This window comes from Narcine bancroftii, chromosome 13, assembly GCF_036971445.1.
Source record: "Narcine bancroftii isolate sNarBan1 chromosome 13, sNarBan1.hap1, whole genome shotgun sequence".
Lineage (NCBI taxonomy): Eukaryota > Metazoa > Chordata > Chondrichthyes > Torpediniformes > Narcinidae > Narcine > Narcine bancroftii.
The window spans coordinates 87650573-87664653 of record NC_091481.1 but is presented as its reverse complement, the minus strand read 5'-3'; the positions used below and the strand labels follow the sequence as shown (position 1 = coordinate 87664653).

General features: G+C 51.3%; 1 protein-coding gene across 18 annotated transcripts in view; it reads right to left on the bottom strand.

Annotated features, from left to right (window-relative positions):
* The window catches only part of rasgrp4 (RAS guanyl releasing protein 4), a 296739-nt gene that overhangs the window by 61535 nt on the left and 221123 nt on the right, over positions 1–14081 (bottom strand). Inside the window, exon 1 of one of the 18 annotated variants that reach the window (XM_069907506.1) lies at positions 7382–7532. The exons of 16 other annotated variants lie outside the window; for them this stretch is intronic. In XM_069907506.1, the coding sequence (XP_069763607.1) occupies positions 7382–7404 (23 nt within the window). In that variant the 5' untranslated portion in view covers positions 7405–7532. Of the gene's footprint in view, positions 1–7046; positions 7222–7381; positions 7533–14081 lie in introns of those variants that run through there. One more of the 18 variants, XM_069907507.1, reaches the window with a different exon arrangement.

The window sequence follows — 14081 nt, the reverse complement described above, 5'->3', positions numbered from 1 at the left end:
CGTGCAATCCCTTCATGGATCCAGGCCCCATTTCCCTGCCATTCTCAAGTTGCTTTTCCATTCAGACTGTTGGATATAGTGAAGGGGAATCAACGATTCAGACCAGGAAAGTGAGAAACACTGGATGGAGCTTGGAGCAAGGCTGAATGACATGAAAAGCCACACTCTCCCCTGCTTCTATCACTTAAAGTTTACGGGCCCCCTTTCCTGTAAAGCAGTCAAGTTCATGATTTCAGTCTGTGGCCCCCCAGCGGGGCCATAAGATCCCCATTGAGAACAGCTGGGTTAGATGTTTGAAAGAAAAAGACATGATGAAGGTGAGAGGGGAAAGATTAAAAGGAATCTGAGAGACAGTGTTTTTACACACAGAGGGGTGGGTCTGTAGAACAAGCTGCCAAAGGAAGTGGTAGACATGGGGACTGTGACAATGTTGAAGGTACTTGGATAGGAAAGGCTGAGAGAAACTCAGTAGGTCACTCAGCATTCAGAGGAGGTAAAGATAATAGAATCCCCCTCCTCACTACCTGCTCAGTCTCTCTCACCAGACATCTTGGTTGGCATGCGCAAGTTGGGCTGAATGGCCTGTTTCCATGTTGCACAGCCCTATCTCTGCAGTGAAGATCGGCCGCCATTGTACACAGACTGGTGAAAGCCCAGAGCAGTTACCACAATCCCCCAGGTACTGGTTCTGCAGCCACAGGACAGTACAGCTGGTGAGCTGACTGCAGACCGCCTTCCCCTGGAGTTGCCTGGGCACCAGCTGCCTGCTCGGATTGTGCTGCAGTTAAGTCAAAGCAGAGAGGCTGACAGCTGTTCAACATCACGGTAGCTCAAGGCTGATGTACCTTTATTTTTAAATTTAGACATACAGATTGGTAACAGGCCCTTCCGGCCCATGAGCCCATGCCGTCCAATTACTACCATTTACCTCCAACCCCCAAACGTTTTGGAGAGGGAACCACCCCACTGTGCTCTTCTCTCAGTGTCTGCAGGCAACACTCTTCGGTAACTGGCCCACCACCCCTTTCACAGTCAGATTTGATGACCTGAAGGTATTGGGGATCTGGTTTGGAGAGGCCAAGGCATACAACAAAAATGGTTGGATCGGATCGCAAAGGACCACCAGAAGGTGGGTCTGTGGGCGCGACGCTCTCGACAACCTGGTCATCAGGAACAAGGAGCTCTTGGTACAATGAAACAGGCCCTTCAGCCCATCTTATCCAAGCCTAGCACAGCACCTTCCTAAGCTCGTCTGTGTTCAGCCCATACCTCTCAAAACCCATCGACAAACCAGTCCAAATACACATCTTGTAAATGTTGTAAACTGTCCCCTCAACCACTTCCTCTGGCAGCTCCGTCCACGTAGCCACCAAAAATCTATCCCTCAGATCCTTTATAAATCTTCAAGTTCATTACAACCAGACAGTGTTTCTCTGGGCACACGCGCGTACGCACACACATATGCGCCTTCACACACAATCACATAATTAAAATATAATCTAAAATAAACAAATATTTTGGAATGATCTACTTGTTTGTCTTCCTGATTACCATGGTTATCTGAGCTCAGCAACACTCCCAGCTTGTTAAGTTGAACTATTCAGGGCCAAAGCTTAACTAATGCTCTTCTCTACAACCCTGCAAGATCTCCCCATCCCTTTAACTCTACTGCTGTTCATATGCATGACATTCTTGGTCCTCCTGAGATTGTCCCCAAATCTCCATTCACCTAAGCCTCAGCTGTCTCAGTAATAGAATTAGGAGTGATCCACACAACACATCAGGACTGCTCACTGCAGTTAAGGCACAGAAGAGCATTGAAAAAGGCCCACCAGCCCACCAAGCCAGTGCTAACCAGTCAGGCCCTCTGTCTACAAATCTGCTGAAGACACAAGTGCCCAGGCATCCACAGCAGCAGAGATTTATGAAGATTTCAACTCTCCTTGGAAAGAAATCTCAAGTTAGCCCTGAATGACTGACCCTAAGGAAAACATCTCAGAAACCACCTGCAGAATGTTTCATTGGGATGTCCTCACTCCATTGAGCACTGCCCAACTCCACTCAGTCTCTCTTTGTAGGGCACCCTACTCATACCGGGAAGGGTGCTTGAGTCCAAGTAAAGAGATCGAACCTCAGTGTGTTCTCCCAAGAGCCCTGCACATACACAGAACTCAGAACTCTGACCTGTTCCAGGTCTCTGCCTGACTCCAGACCCTTGACACACCCCAGACTACTGCCTGACCATTCACAGATGCCTGACCCACACTGGACTTCTGGCCTCTGACCCCAGACCTCTGACCCACCCGAGGTCACTACCTGATCCCAGACCTCTGACCCAATCCAGGCATTAGGTCTTGATTCTGGACCTCTGAGCCATCCCAGGGTACTGCTTGACTCAGATCCACCCCAGGTTGCTGCCTGACCCAGATCTCTGTTCTCCGGCCTACCCTCGACCCCTGGCCTCTGACCCCAGTGCCCCACACCAAACTGAGGCTCCTCCTGATCCCCAGGCAGATGGGAAGAGCTCCATGATATCATCAACATGAAAGGGCCACAGTCTCTCCTGCTGCTCTCAGAGCTTCCTGTGCACAAGTCAGCCACTACCATGCCCATCACACCCATGAGTGAACACCATTGGCCACTGGTGCAGAGGGCAGTCCCAAGTTAGCATAAGAACACAAGACCGCACACCCTCCTTGCAACTGAGGCAAGCTGTTGTTTAAATTCATAATGAAACTGTGACAACAGTTATCACAAAGAGATTTACCACACAGATATGATTGAAAATGCTCAGCCAAGCAGGCATGCTGAATCTAAACACCAGTATGTTCACAGCAAAGTGGTGAAATGGAGTTGTGATGGTGCATACCTCCAGTGTGATCAGTCACCACAGGTATTGTGCCTTCAGCCACCAGCACACACAGAGATGGTGCAGCCTTACTGCCCATGGCCACCGACTTAGTTGATTCGGTACAGGCAGCCACGATTTCAGTAAAGCACCCCTACCCCGATGCATCAAGGTCATTTTAAATTCTCCTGTGGTCGTGGGCATATCCTCCCCATTGGTGGCTGCAGCAAGTTTGAATCTCGCTGCATCTCGGCATTGAAATCAAGTATAGGACAATAAATTCTTGTCAATTAATGTATCACACACACCCCCCAAGTTATGACCCAACCCAGTCATCTCTAGGCCCACAAACACATCCACAATCACCACCTCCCCACCACAAACCCAACACCCCCTGATCACCCACCTGCCCACAACAGAACATCGATTCAACCCAAATCTGACCCTCAAAAGACCTCTGACCCACCCTCTGATCTGACCCATCTGAGACCACTGCCCAACCCCAGATCTGATCCACCCCATATCTGCCCCAGACAAGACCTCCATCACAGTAACGTACCTCAAACGTTCTTTGAGGCACTGAAATGGAAGATTCTGAAAGGCGCTAGACCTCATGTTTCCTTTCCAGCCACAGGATCAGTAGGCATATCAAGCTTCTCATTGGTTGGTTCTGGAAGGAAGATTTGATTGGCCAATTGATCCCACCTTGGTCTGCCAAGGGAACAGAGCTACTCCTCAGTTGGGTGCCTTTCCCCACCCGAGGCCAGCAGAGAGGGGTTCCAGTTTCAGACCAAGGCAGAGACAAGAGAAATGAGGGAAGAACCAGTCAAGAGGGAACTCCAACCCCCTTTTACTTCCTACACTAAAACCATCCCCACCCCACTGTGTACATCCTGCCAAGTTTCACCAGCACTTTTGGGCACTTCTCACCAACGCCTCGACCTTCAAGTCTGAGATCATCATCAAGGACCTGCCCCACCCAACGCATGCTCTGTTCTCGCTGCTGCCATCAGGAAAGAGGTATGGTGCCTCAAGACTCGTACCACCAGGTTCAGGAACAGCTGTTCCCCCTCCACCATCAGACTCCTCAACAACAACCTCAATCAGGGACTCATTTAAGGATTCTGACTTGTGCACTTTATTGATTTTTTGGTTATCTCTGTATTGCCCATTCATTATCTGTTTATAGGTCTTTGATTACATGTGATCATTGTGTACAGTTTTTTTTTGCACAACCAATAAGTGGTGATTCTGCCTGGCCCACAGGGAAAAGAATCTCAGGGATGTACGTGATGTCACGTACATACTCTGACAATAAATCGGAAATTTGAGGCTTGTCATGGCATATTCTATCAAATGTCTACAGCCAAACAAGATGCCTGCAGATCCCGGGGTCCAGTTCAGAACACTTCAGTGCTGGAGGATCTCAACAGTTAATGCAGTTTCTGTAGGAGGTAAAAGGCAGTCAATGTTTTGGGCCAGAACCCTTCTTCAGGAGTTACAAAATCACACAGGCTCCAAAATAAGAAGGTGGGGGTGGTGGGGTGGGGGGTTGAGAGCACAGACTATCAGGAAGAAGGGAGACAATGAGAAAGTAGTTGACATGGCATGGGGGCAGAGGGGCTAAAAAAGATAGCTCTGATAGGAGACAGAAGGGAAAGGGGTGGGGAGCTGAAGGAAGGGAGAGAGGGATGAGGGAAAGAGAGAGCGCACAGGGGGAAGAGGGCTACCAGAAACCAGAGAAGCCGATATTGGTTCCATCCGGTTGGAGACGACTGAAGTGGAAACACAAGGGGCTGTTTCTCGATTTACTGTTGGCAACAATGCCCCTGTAGAAAGTTTGACAGGTTCACCATGGAAGGTGTACTGTCCAGTTGCATCTCAACCTGGATTGGGAATTTGAATGCCCAGAAATGCAGAAGATTCCAGAAGGTAAGAGACATAGTCAGGTCCATCACATGCTTTGAACTCCCATCCACTGAATACATCCATGTGAGGCACTGCCTTGAAGGGGTATTGTTGGCTATGGTCTAGGTGCACATAGTCGGGACGAGAGGAACAAATAGTTTGGCATGGACTAGATGGGCAGAAAGTACAGAAGCCTGAAGACCAGGACCTCTAAGTTCAGGAACACTTTCCAACACCCATCAGGCTTTTGAACATCCCCTTGTTACACTGATCAGGGACACCACCTAAAGAACTGATTGTTCTATTGCAAAGTTACTTTTTATTGCACTGAGATAACTGTGAATATTTAATATTTATCTGTTGTCTTTATTATCTTTTTAATTTAATATGTTTACTATTGTAATTATTTTGTTTTTTTAATCATAAAACCATAAGACAGGATGGGAGCAGCCCATCGAGTGTTTCTCAATCATGAGCTGATCCATTTCCCCCATCCCCACTGTCTGGCCACCTCCCCATAACCTTTGATGCCCCGGCCATCAAGAACCTGCCAATCTCTGCCTTAAATACACCCAACGAATTGGCCTCCACAACCGCCTGTGGCAACAAATTTCACCCTCTGGCTGAAGAAATTCCTCCGCTTCTCTGTTCTAACCGGATACCCTTCAATCCTGAAGTTGTTCTCTCTTGTCCTAGACTCTCCCACTACGGGAAACAACTTTTCTACATCTACTCTGTCCACACCTTTCAACATGTTTCAATGAGATTCCTCCCCACCCCCATTCTCCAAAATTCCACTGAATACAGGACAAGAGCTGTCAAATGCTCCTCATCTAACCCTTTCATTCCCAGAATCATCCTGTTGAACCTCCTCTGAACACTCTCCAACATCAGCACATCCTTTCTTAAAGGAGGAGCCCAAAACTGCTCTCAATACTCCAAATTATGTTTTACCAGTGCCTTACAGAGCCTCAAAAATCATATCCCTGCTCTTAGATTCCATACAATATTTACAAATACCTGTCCGGCTGCAGCAAGCCAGAATTTTGATGCACGTGAGCTCTGTAGAATGTGTATGAAGATGAGCTCATTGTGACCATTGTCTGGCAGTGCAGATCGGCAACGTCCTCTCCTCCTCGCTGAACACTGATACACGGGCACCCCAAGGCTGTGTGTCTCATCCACTGCTCTATTCCCTGTACACCCACAACTGTGTGGCCAGGTTCTGCTCCAATTCGATCTACAAATTTGCTGAATCACACCACCGCTGTTGGATGAATAACTGGAGATGATGATACAGGATGGAGATGAAGAACCTGGTTGGGAGATGTCAGAATACTAATGTTGCTCTCAACCACCCAAGACCAAGGAGCAGGTTATCGACTTTGGGAAGGAGAGATCGAGAGGCCATTTTGATGGATGGAGGAGGAGAGGGTCAGAACCTTCATGTTCCTGGGAGTTCACATTTCAGAAGATGCCTCCTGAAGTCAACACATGGAGGCTACTGCGTTCATCAACACCTCTACTGTGCAAATAATCCAAGGAGATTTGACATGTTGTTGAATACTCTCTCAAACTGTACAGGTGAACTGTGGTTGCATCACAGTCTGGTTTGGAAATTCAAGTGTCCAGGAATGCAAAGGCTACAGAAGGTAACAAACCCCACTAAGTCCATTACAGACTTCGACCTCCTGTACATTGCAGACATTTCTATGAGGCACTGCCTTAAGAAGTCAGCCAATCACATAAAAGAACTCCATCCCCCTGGTCACAACCTCTTCTCGCTGCTCCCTTTGGGCAGAAGGTCCAGAGGCCTGAGGCCAAGCACTTCTAGGTTCAGGAACAGTTTATTTCCAACTGCTATCAGGCTCTTGAACATCCCCTTTTACACTAATCAGGCACCCAAATTTCCTCACTTCCATGATCTCCCCCACTACAACCTCCCCAATCTTCAACACCTCCATTGCCTCCTTCAGGAGATTACTCTCTCCATGGTTACACATTAGTAACTAATATTCCTGTAGGAACTGAGAATGTTCCCTTACCTAATCTGGCCAAGGTATTTCATTTCCCTTTTCTTGCCCTTCTAATTTCTCTCTTTAATACACATCTACAATTCTGATTTCCTTGAGGATTTTCTTGATCCTAGTCGCCTACATCTAATTCCCAATGTCTGTTGGGTGGCCTACAAATAACCCACTCAATGGGATCATCTCTCCACCCCACCTCCCCCAAATCTATGCTTTACGGTTTGATTTCTCTAGGAACACAATGCCCGCTGCTCACTTACCTCTACCACTGTTGTGCCATCAGTTTCTGGAACACGGAACTGCCAGTCAGGTCCTTCCCTCAACCACATTTCACGTAGCTACAACTTCCCAGACCCATGAACCTATCCATGGCCGAGTACATCTACCTTATCCCTCAAGCTGCCTTCATTCAAATAAATCCAGCTCAGTCTCTGAGATCTTCCTTTCCCTCCACTTGTTTCTTCCACTGAATGTACTCACTTTGAATGTCCAATCTTCCATCCTCCTGCCTTGTGCCCCACCCTCCTGCTAATCAGCCGCCCCTGTCCGTCATCCCTCACCCATCCCCTGCTGGCCCCTGACCAGCCCCTCTCACCCAGTCATCGTAACGCTGGCCATCTCCTCTCCGCACTCTCCGTCTTGGTGAAGAGCTTCAAATCGAAATGCTGCCCTTTCCTTCTCTCATCGACCCGCTGAGTTCCACTGTCAGATTGTTGTTTGTCTCCACTGGGATACTGATTCCGCCTCCGTGGTGTGTGTGAAGCTGGCCTGATGGGTCCTCCCTGTTACACCCCTTCCATTCAGGTCCCATCTTTCCAGGAAGAGAGCCCATCAACACAGCTCTGAAGTGATAAAGCTTAGACAATTCTAAACCAGCGATTCTCAACCTTTTTCTTTCCACTTTAATCCCTTACTAATCACAGAGCACTGATGGCATAGGGATTACTGAAAGTGGGAATGGAAAGAAAAAGGTTGAGAACCACTGTTCTAAATGGTGTCCAAAACATGGCACATTTTCCCCCTCACTATAAAACTGTGAGGTGAGGTGGTTTTGGCAGACGAATAAATAAAAAAACCATCTTATTTATCAGTTCAGCTCTCAGCTTATCTACAGAAAACAGGTCCCTTGGTGATGTCATGTTCCCAGAATGCAAAGGAGTAACATGAAGGGTTATTGACATGATGTATACCCAGTGAAAAGCTATTGGAAGGGATTCCAAGGGGCAGAATCCACCAGTATTTGCATAGTCATGAACTGATTCCGGGAATGAAAGGGCTGCTACATGAAGAACGTTTGACTGCTCTTGGCCTGAATTTAGGAGAATGAGGGGAGATCTCCATATAATCATAACCATAACCATTTACGGAGCGGAAACAGGCCATGTTGGCCTTTCAAGTCTCATTGAAACATTTTGAATATTGAAAGGCACGGACAGAGCAGATGTTTCCCATGGTGAGAGAGTCTAGGACAAGTGGGTATCTACTTAGAACAGAGATACGGAAGAAGTTCTTCATCCAGAGGGTGGTGAATTTGTGGAATTTGTTGCCACAGGTGGTTGTGGAGGGCAGGTCATTGGGTATATTTAAGGCAGAGACTGACAGGTTCTTGATTCGCCAGGGCATCAAAGGTTCTGGGGAGAAGGTCAGGTAGTGGGGCCAAATGGGGAAATGGATCAGCTGGGCTGAATGGCCTATTTCTGCTCCTCTGCCTTGTAATGAAACGTGAACCAGGTTCAAATCCAATGCTGTTCATACGCTCTTGGTTTCCTCCCAAGTTCCAACAACGTACGGGTTTAGTAGGTTAACTGGTCACATGGGTGTATTTGGGCAGTGCTGACTCTTGGTTGGAAGGACTTGTTACCATGTTGTACCTCGAAATTAAACTAAACAGATTGCTTAAAGATGAGGAAGTTCCTGCTTCATTTTAAAACGATAGGTTCCTGATTTCCTTCAGCCACGCATCACAGTCACCTGTCTTTCAGGCCCCCCCACCAAGTCCTCACCAAGCTTCAACCACCGACTTATACTCAGCACCTTTATTCCCCCAACATACTGGGGGTAATTCACAGTGGTCCAAGTAAGTGACCATCCCATTTGTTTTCAGGATGTGAGAGGAAGCTCCAACAGTCACAGGGAGAACTTGCAAAATCCACACAGGCAGCAGTGGAGGTTGGGATTGGGCACGATTGAGTCACCATGCCACAGTCCAGGTGAAAATGTTTTTCTGTCTCCTCCCGTTGAGATGAGCGCTGATGATCATATACAGATACAGTAAAGTTTTTTGTTGCTGCAGCACAAGGTAATCTGCCCACCAATTCATTTAATAGCACATTCTTTGGGTTTGACCCCTCTCCCAAGGGAACTTTTCCTAACTGCATGTGGGCCACACCTCCATCAAACCTCAATAATGATCAAGCTGAATGTAATCCCTAGGAGAGCAGTGTGAGGTGACGGGGATTCCAAGAGGCTGCAGGCCAGCTTGTGCAGGGGAGGGGAGGTGCAAAGGAAACTGGGGCTCATTGGTTATTGACGGTTGGAATGCAGGGGCAAAGTAAGTAAATTGGCACATTGTGGGAGATTTTGAATATAGAAGCAGGGAGATTTCGCTGCAGTTCGATAGAGCCTTGGTGAAGCCCTACCTTGACTATTGTGTACAGATTTGGTCTCCTAATCTGAGGAAGGACATTCTTGCTATTGAGGGGGTGCAGTGAAGGTTCACCAGACCGATCCCTGGGATGGCAGGACTGACAGGAGAGGAAAAACTGGACAGACCAAGGTAATAATCACTGGGAGAAGAATGAGAGGGGATTTCATTGAGACATACAAAATACTGACAGGTTAAATGTAGGAAGAAACTTGCTGATGTTGAGGAGATCCAGAACAAGGATAACGGGTGGGGGGGGGGGGGGGGGGAGCCATTTAGGACCAAGGTGGGCGAAACGTCTTCACTCACTGAGTGGTGAACTTGTGGAAATCCCTGCCACAGATGCTGAGGCTGTTTTTGTAGGTAGATCACAAGAAAGTCGATGGGGCCTTTGAGGCAAAAGTGATCAAGGGATATGGAAGAAAGCAGGGATAGGGGTGACTGAAGTCATGTGATCAGCTATAAACATAATAAATGGAGTGGCAGCTTCAAAGGGATGAATGGCTTTCTCGCTCCTATTTTCTGTGATTCTCACATCAGATCTGTCTGCTGAATGGAATTGGCCGTGTCTCGTCCAGCTTTGTTGTTTGAACAGCACTAGATCCACGCCTTCACTGGTTCATGGACAGATAGTCAGTGAACAGGATGGGGGAGAAAACCTGCAAGAAAGCTGCAGTAAACCCTTGACTCATGAACTTGGTTAAATGATCGAATAGCTCTTTAACATTTAAGAGCTTATCACGACACTAAAGGACCAGTCAGAGTGATTCGCGTAGGCTTCCATCTGACACAAGTGCAGATTCTTGGAAATGTGACTTCAACCAATCCCATGAATGTTGAAGAAACCTCATCTGCTTTCAGATGCTAATCACTGCTTGCACTTGGGCTGCACGTATAGAATTATTATTCAGACAAAATTGGCACCATCCCCAGTTGAAAGGGTGTCAGGAGAAGCAGCCCCAAAATACAGAGGTTGGAAGGGGAAGAGTCTACAAGCACAGTGGTAGACAAAAGACATCTTCAAGAGGTGAGGAAAAGCAAATTTGGAAGCATGGTTGGTGAAACCTGCCTTGTGTGGAGGTGGCATGGCATGACAGCACACAGGTTACCGTAACACAGGTCTCCTCAAGGCCCCATTCAGCAGTGACGAAATTCAGGGATACTCAAGGAGGCAGGTTTGGAAGAAGAATGATATCATGAACGCAGGGTGGGGAGGAGAGGTTACAAAGGTAGGAGGAGGAACTACAAAATAAAGGAGAGGATTCTTATAAACTATGATGCATCTCCACAAGGAGCCCATGTAACTCAGCAAGAACAATGGTGATTGGTGGACTGGACAGTTCCACACCAGACATGGACACCCACAGAGTGAGTGCAGGGATTCCGTCTCAAACATTCATGGTCCTGACTGCAACCCCAGGACCACATTCACACGCTGACAGTATATGGCTGTGGGTCAAAGTTTCCTGACAATAACTGAATGACAGGATAGTGGGGAACATCAGAGAGAACCTGTGGGGAAAGGGAAAAGGGGGGAACGGGAACCTCCGAGAGGACCCGTGGGGGAAGGGGAACCTCCGAGAGGTCCCGAGGGGGAAGGGGAACCTCCGAGAGGACCCGAGGGGGAAGGGGAACCTCCGAGAGGACCCGAGGGGGAAGGGGAACCTCCGAGAGGACCCGAGGGGGAAGGGGAACCTCCGAGAGGACCCGAGGGGGAAGGGGAACCTCCGAGAGGACCCGTGGGGGAAGGGGAACCTCCGAGAGGACCCGTGGGGGAAGGGGAACCTCCGAGAGGACCCGTGGGGGAAGGGGAACCTCCGAGAGGACCCGTGGGGGAAGGGGAACCTCCGAGAGGACCCGTGGGGGAAGGGGAACCTCCGAGAGGACCCGTGGGGGAAGGGGAACCTCCGAGAGGACCCGTGGGGGAAGGGGAACCTCCGAGAGGACCCGTGGGGGAAGGGGAACCTCCGAGAGGACCCGTGGGGGAAGGGGAACCTCCGAGAGGACCCGTGGGGGAAGGGGAACCTCCGAGAGGACCCGTGGGGGAAGGGGAACCTCCGAGAGGACCCGTGGGGGAAGGGGAACCTCCGAGAGGACCCGTGGGGGAAGGGGAACCTCCGAGAGGACCCGTGGGGGAAGGGGAACCTCCGAGAGGACCCGTGGGGGAAGGGGAACCTCCGAGAGGACCCGTGGGGGAAGGGGAACCTCCGAGAGGACCCGTGGGGGAAGGGGAACCTCCGAGAGGACCCGTGGGGGAAGGGGAACCTCCGAGAGGACCCGTGGGGGAAGGGGAACCTCCGAGAGGACCCGTGGGGGAAGGGGAACCTCCGAGAGGACCCGTGGGGGAAGGGGAACCTCCGAGAGGACCCGTGGGGGAAGGGGAACCTCCGAGAGGACCCGTGGGGGAAGGGGAACCTCCGAGAGGACCCGTGGGGGAAGGGGAACCTCCGAGAGGACCCGTGGGGGAAGGGGAACCTCCGAGAGGACCCGTGGGGGAAGGGGAACCTCCGAGAGGACCCGTGGGGGAAGGGGAACCTCCGAGAGGACCCGTGGGGGAAGGGGAACCTCCGAGAGGACCCGTGGGGGAAGGGGAACCTCCGAGAGGACCCGTGGGGGAAGGGGAACCTCCGAGAGGACCCGTGGGGGAAGGGGAACCTCCGAGAGGACCCGTGGGGGAAGGGGAACCTCCGAGAGGACCCGTGGGGGAAGGGGAACCTCCGAGAGGACCCGTGGGGGAAGGGGAACCTCCGAGAGGACCCGTGGGGGAAGGGGAACCTCCGAGAGGACCCGTGGGGGAAGGGGAACCTCCGAGAGGACCCGTGGGGGAAGGGGAACCTCCGAGAGGACCCGTGGGGGAAGGGGAACCTCCGAGAGGACCCGTGGGGGAAGGGGAACCTCCGAGAGGACCCGTGGGGGAAGGGGAACCTCCGAGAGGACCCGTGGGGGAAGGGGAACCTCCGAGAGGACCCGTGGGGGAAGGGGAACCTCCGAGAGGACCCGTGGGGGAAGGGGAACCTCCGAGAGGACCCGTGGGGGAAGGGGAACCTCCGAGAGGACCCGTGGGGGAAGGGGAACCTCCGAGAGGACCCGTGGGGGAAGGGGAACCTCCGAGAGGACCCGTGGGGGAAGGGGAACCTCCGAGAGGACCCGTGGGGGAAGGGGAACCTCCGAGAGGACCCGTGGGGGAAGGGGAACCTCCGAGAGGACCCGTGGGGGTAGGGGAACCTCCGAGAGGACCCGTGGGGGAAGGGGAACCTCCGAGAGGACCCGTGGGGGAAGGGGAACCTCCGAGAGGACCCGTGGGGGAAGGGGAACCTCCGAGAGGACCCGTGGGGGAAGGGGAACCCCCGAGAGGACCCGTGGGGGAAGGGGAACCTCCGAGAGGACCCGTGGGGGAAGGGGAACCTCCGAGAGGACCCGTGGGGGAAGGGGAACCTCCGAGAGGACCCGTGGGGAAGGGGAACAGTGGGGAACATCAGAGAGCACCTGTGGGGAAAGGGAACAGCCAACTCTACTCGTCTTTCTCCATCCTGTAGCGTAACCGGTGAGGGTTTCAGTGTTCAGTGACACAGTCCTTGAGACACTGTCAGGACAGGAATCTGTAAGAATCAGGGATCCGTCAGCCCCTGACCTATCCGCAGCGGGGAGGCGTCCGTCATCCCCTGACCCATCCGCAGCGGGGAGGCGTCCGTTATCCCCTGACCCATCCACAGCGGGGAGGCTTCTGTCAGCCCCTGACCCATCCACAGCGGGGAGGCATCCGTCAGCCCCTGACCCATCTGCAGCGGGGAGGCGTCCGTCAGTCCGACCCATCCGCAGCAGGGAGGCGTCCGTCAGCCCCAGACCCACCCGCAGCGGGGAGGCATCCGTCAGCCCCTGACCCTACCGCAGCGGGGAGGCATCCGTCAGCCCCTGACCCTACCGCAGCGGGGAGGCTTCCGTCAGCCCATTACAGAATGCCCCTTCTGTCTGACAGACTCTCCCTGCTACACAGCTTTATAGAACATCAAAACCATCTTGAAACACACATAACCTAGCTCTTCATTTTTCTGCTAAGCTTCACACACAGACCAATCCAATTGTACCTCCCAAATCGCTACCAGCATAGCAGTTAGCACCACATGATTACAGCACCAGTAATCGAATCCAGTGCTGGCTGTATGGAGTTTGCAAGGTCCTGTGTTGTGTCTGCATGGGTTTCCTCTGGGTGCTCTGGCTCCCCCCCATTCAAAATGTACGGGGTTGTCAGGTTAATGGGGTGCACTTGTGCAGCATGGGGTTTGTGGGCCTGTTACCGTGCTATGTCATTTAAACTTGGGAGTTAATCCCATCTCCGTCTGTAGGACTCCCTGGAATCAGCCTGGTCAATCTGAGATAGACTCCCTCCTGGAGGGTGGGCCATCTCCCTGGTCAGAAGCGTGAAATTGCACACGGTGTCCCAGGACAAACCTCCCCTGCATCTCTTACAATTGGTGACACCAACTGTGCACTTTCTTACAACCATGGTGATGAGATAGGAAGCTCCCTCCGTGCACCAACATTTCCCAAACTCCCATCCTTAAATAACACTGTCCAGAAGTGTTACCAAAGTGTAGAATTTCACTCTGACCTTCCTCACTCTGCATCTGTCCACTCCAAATCACCCTGAAGC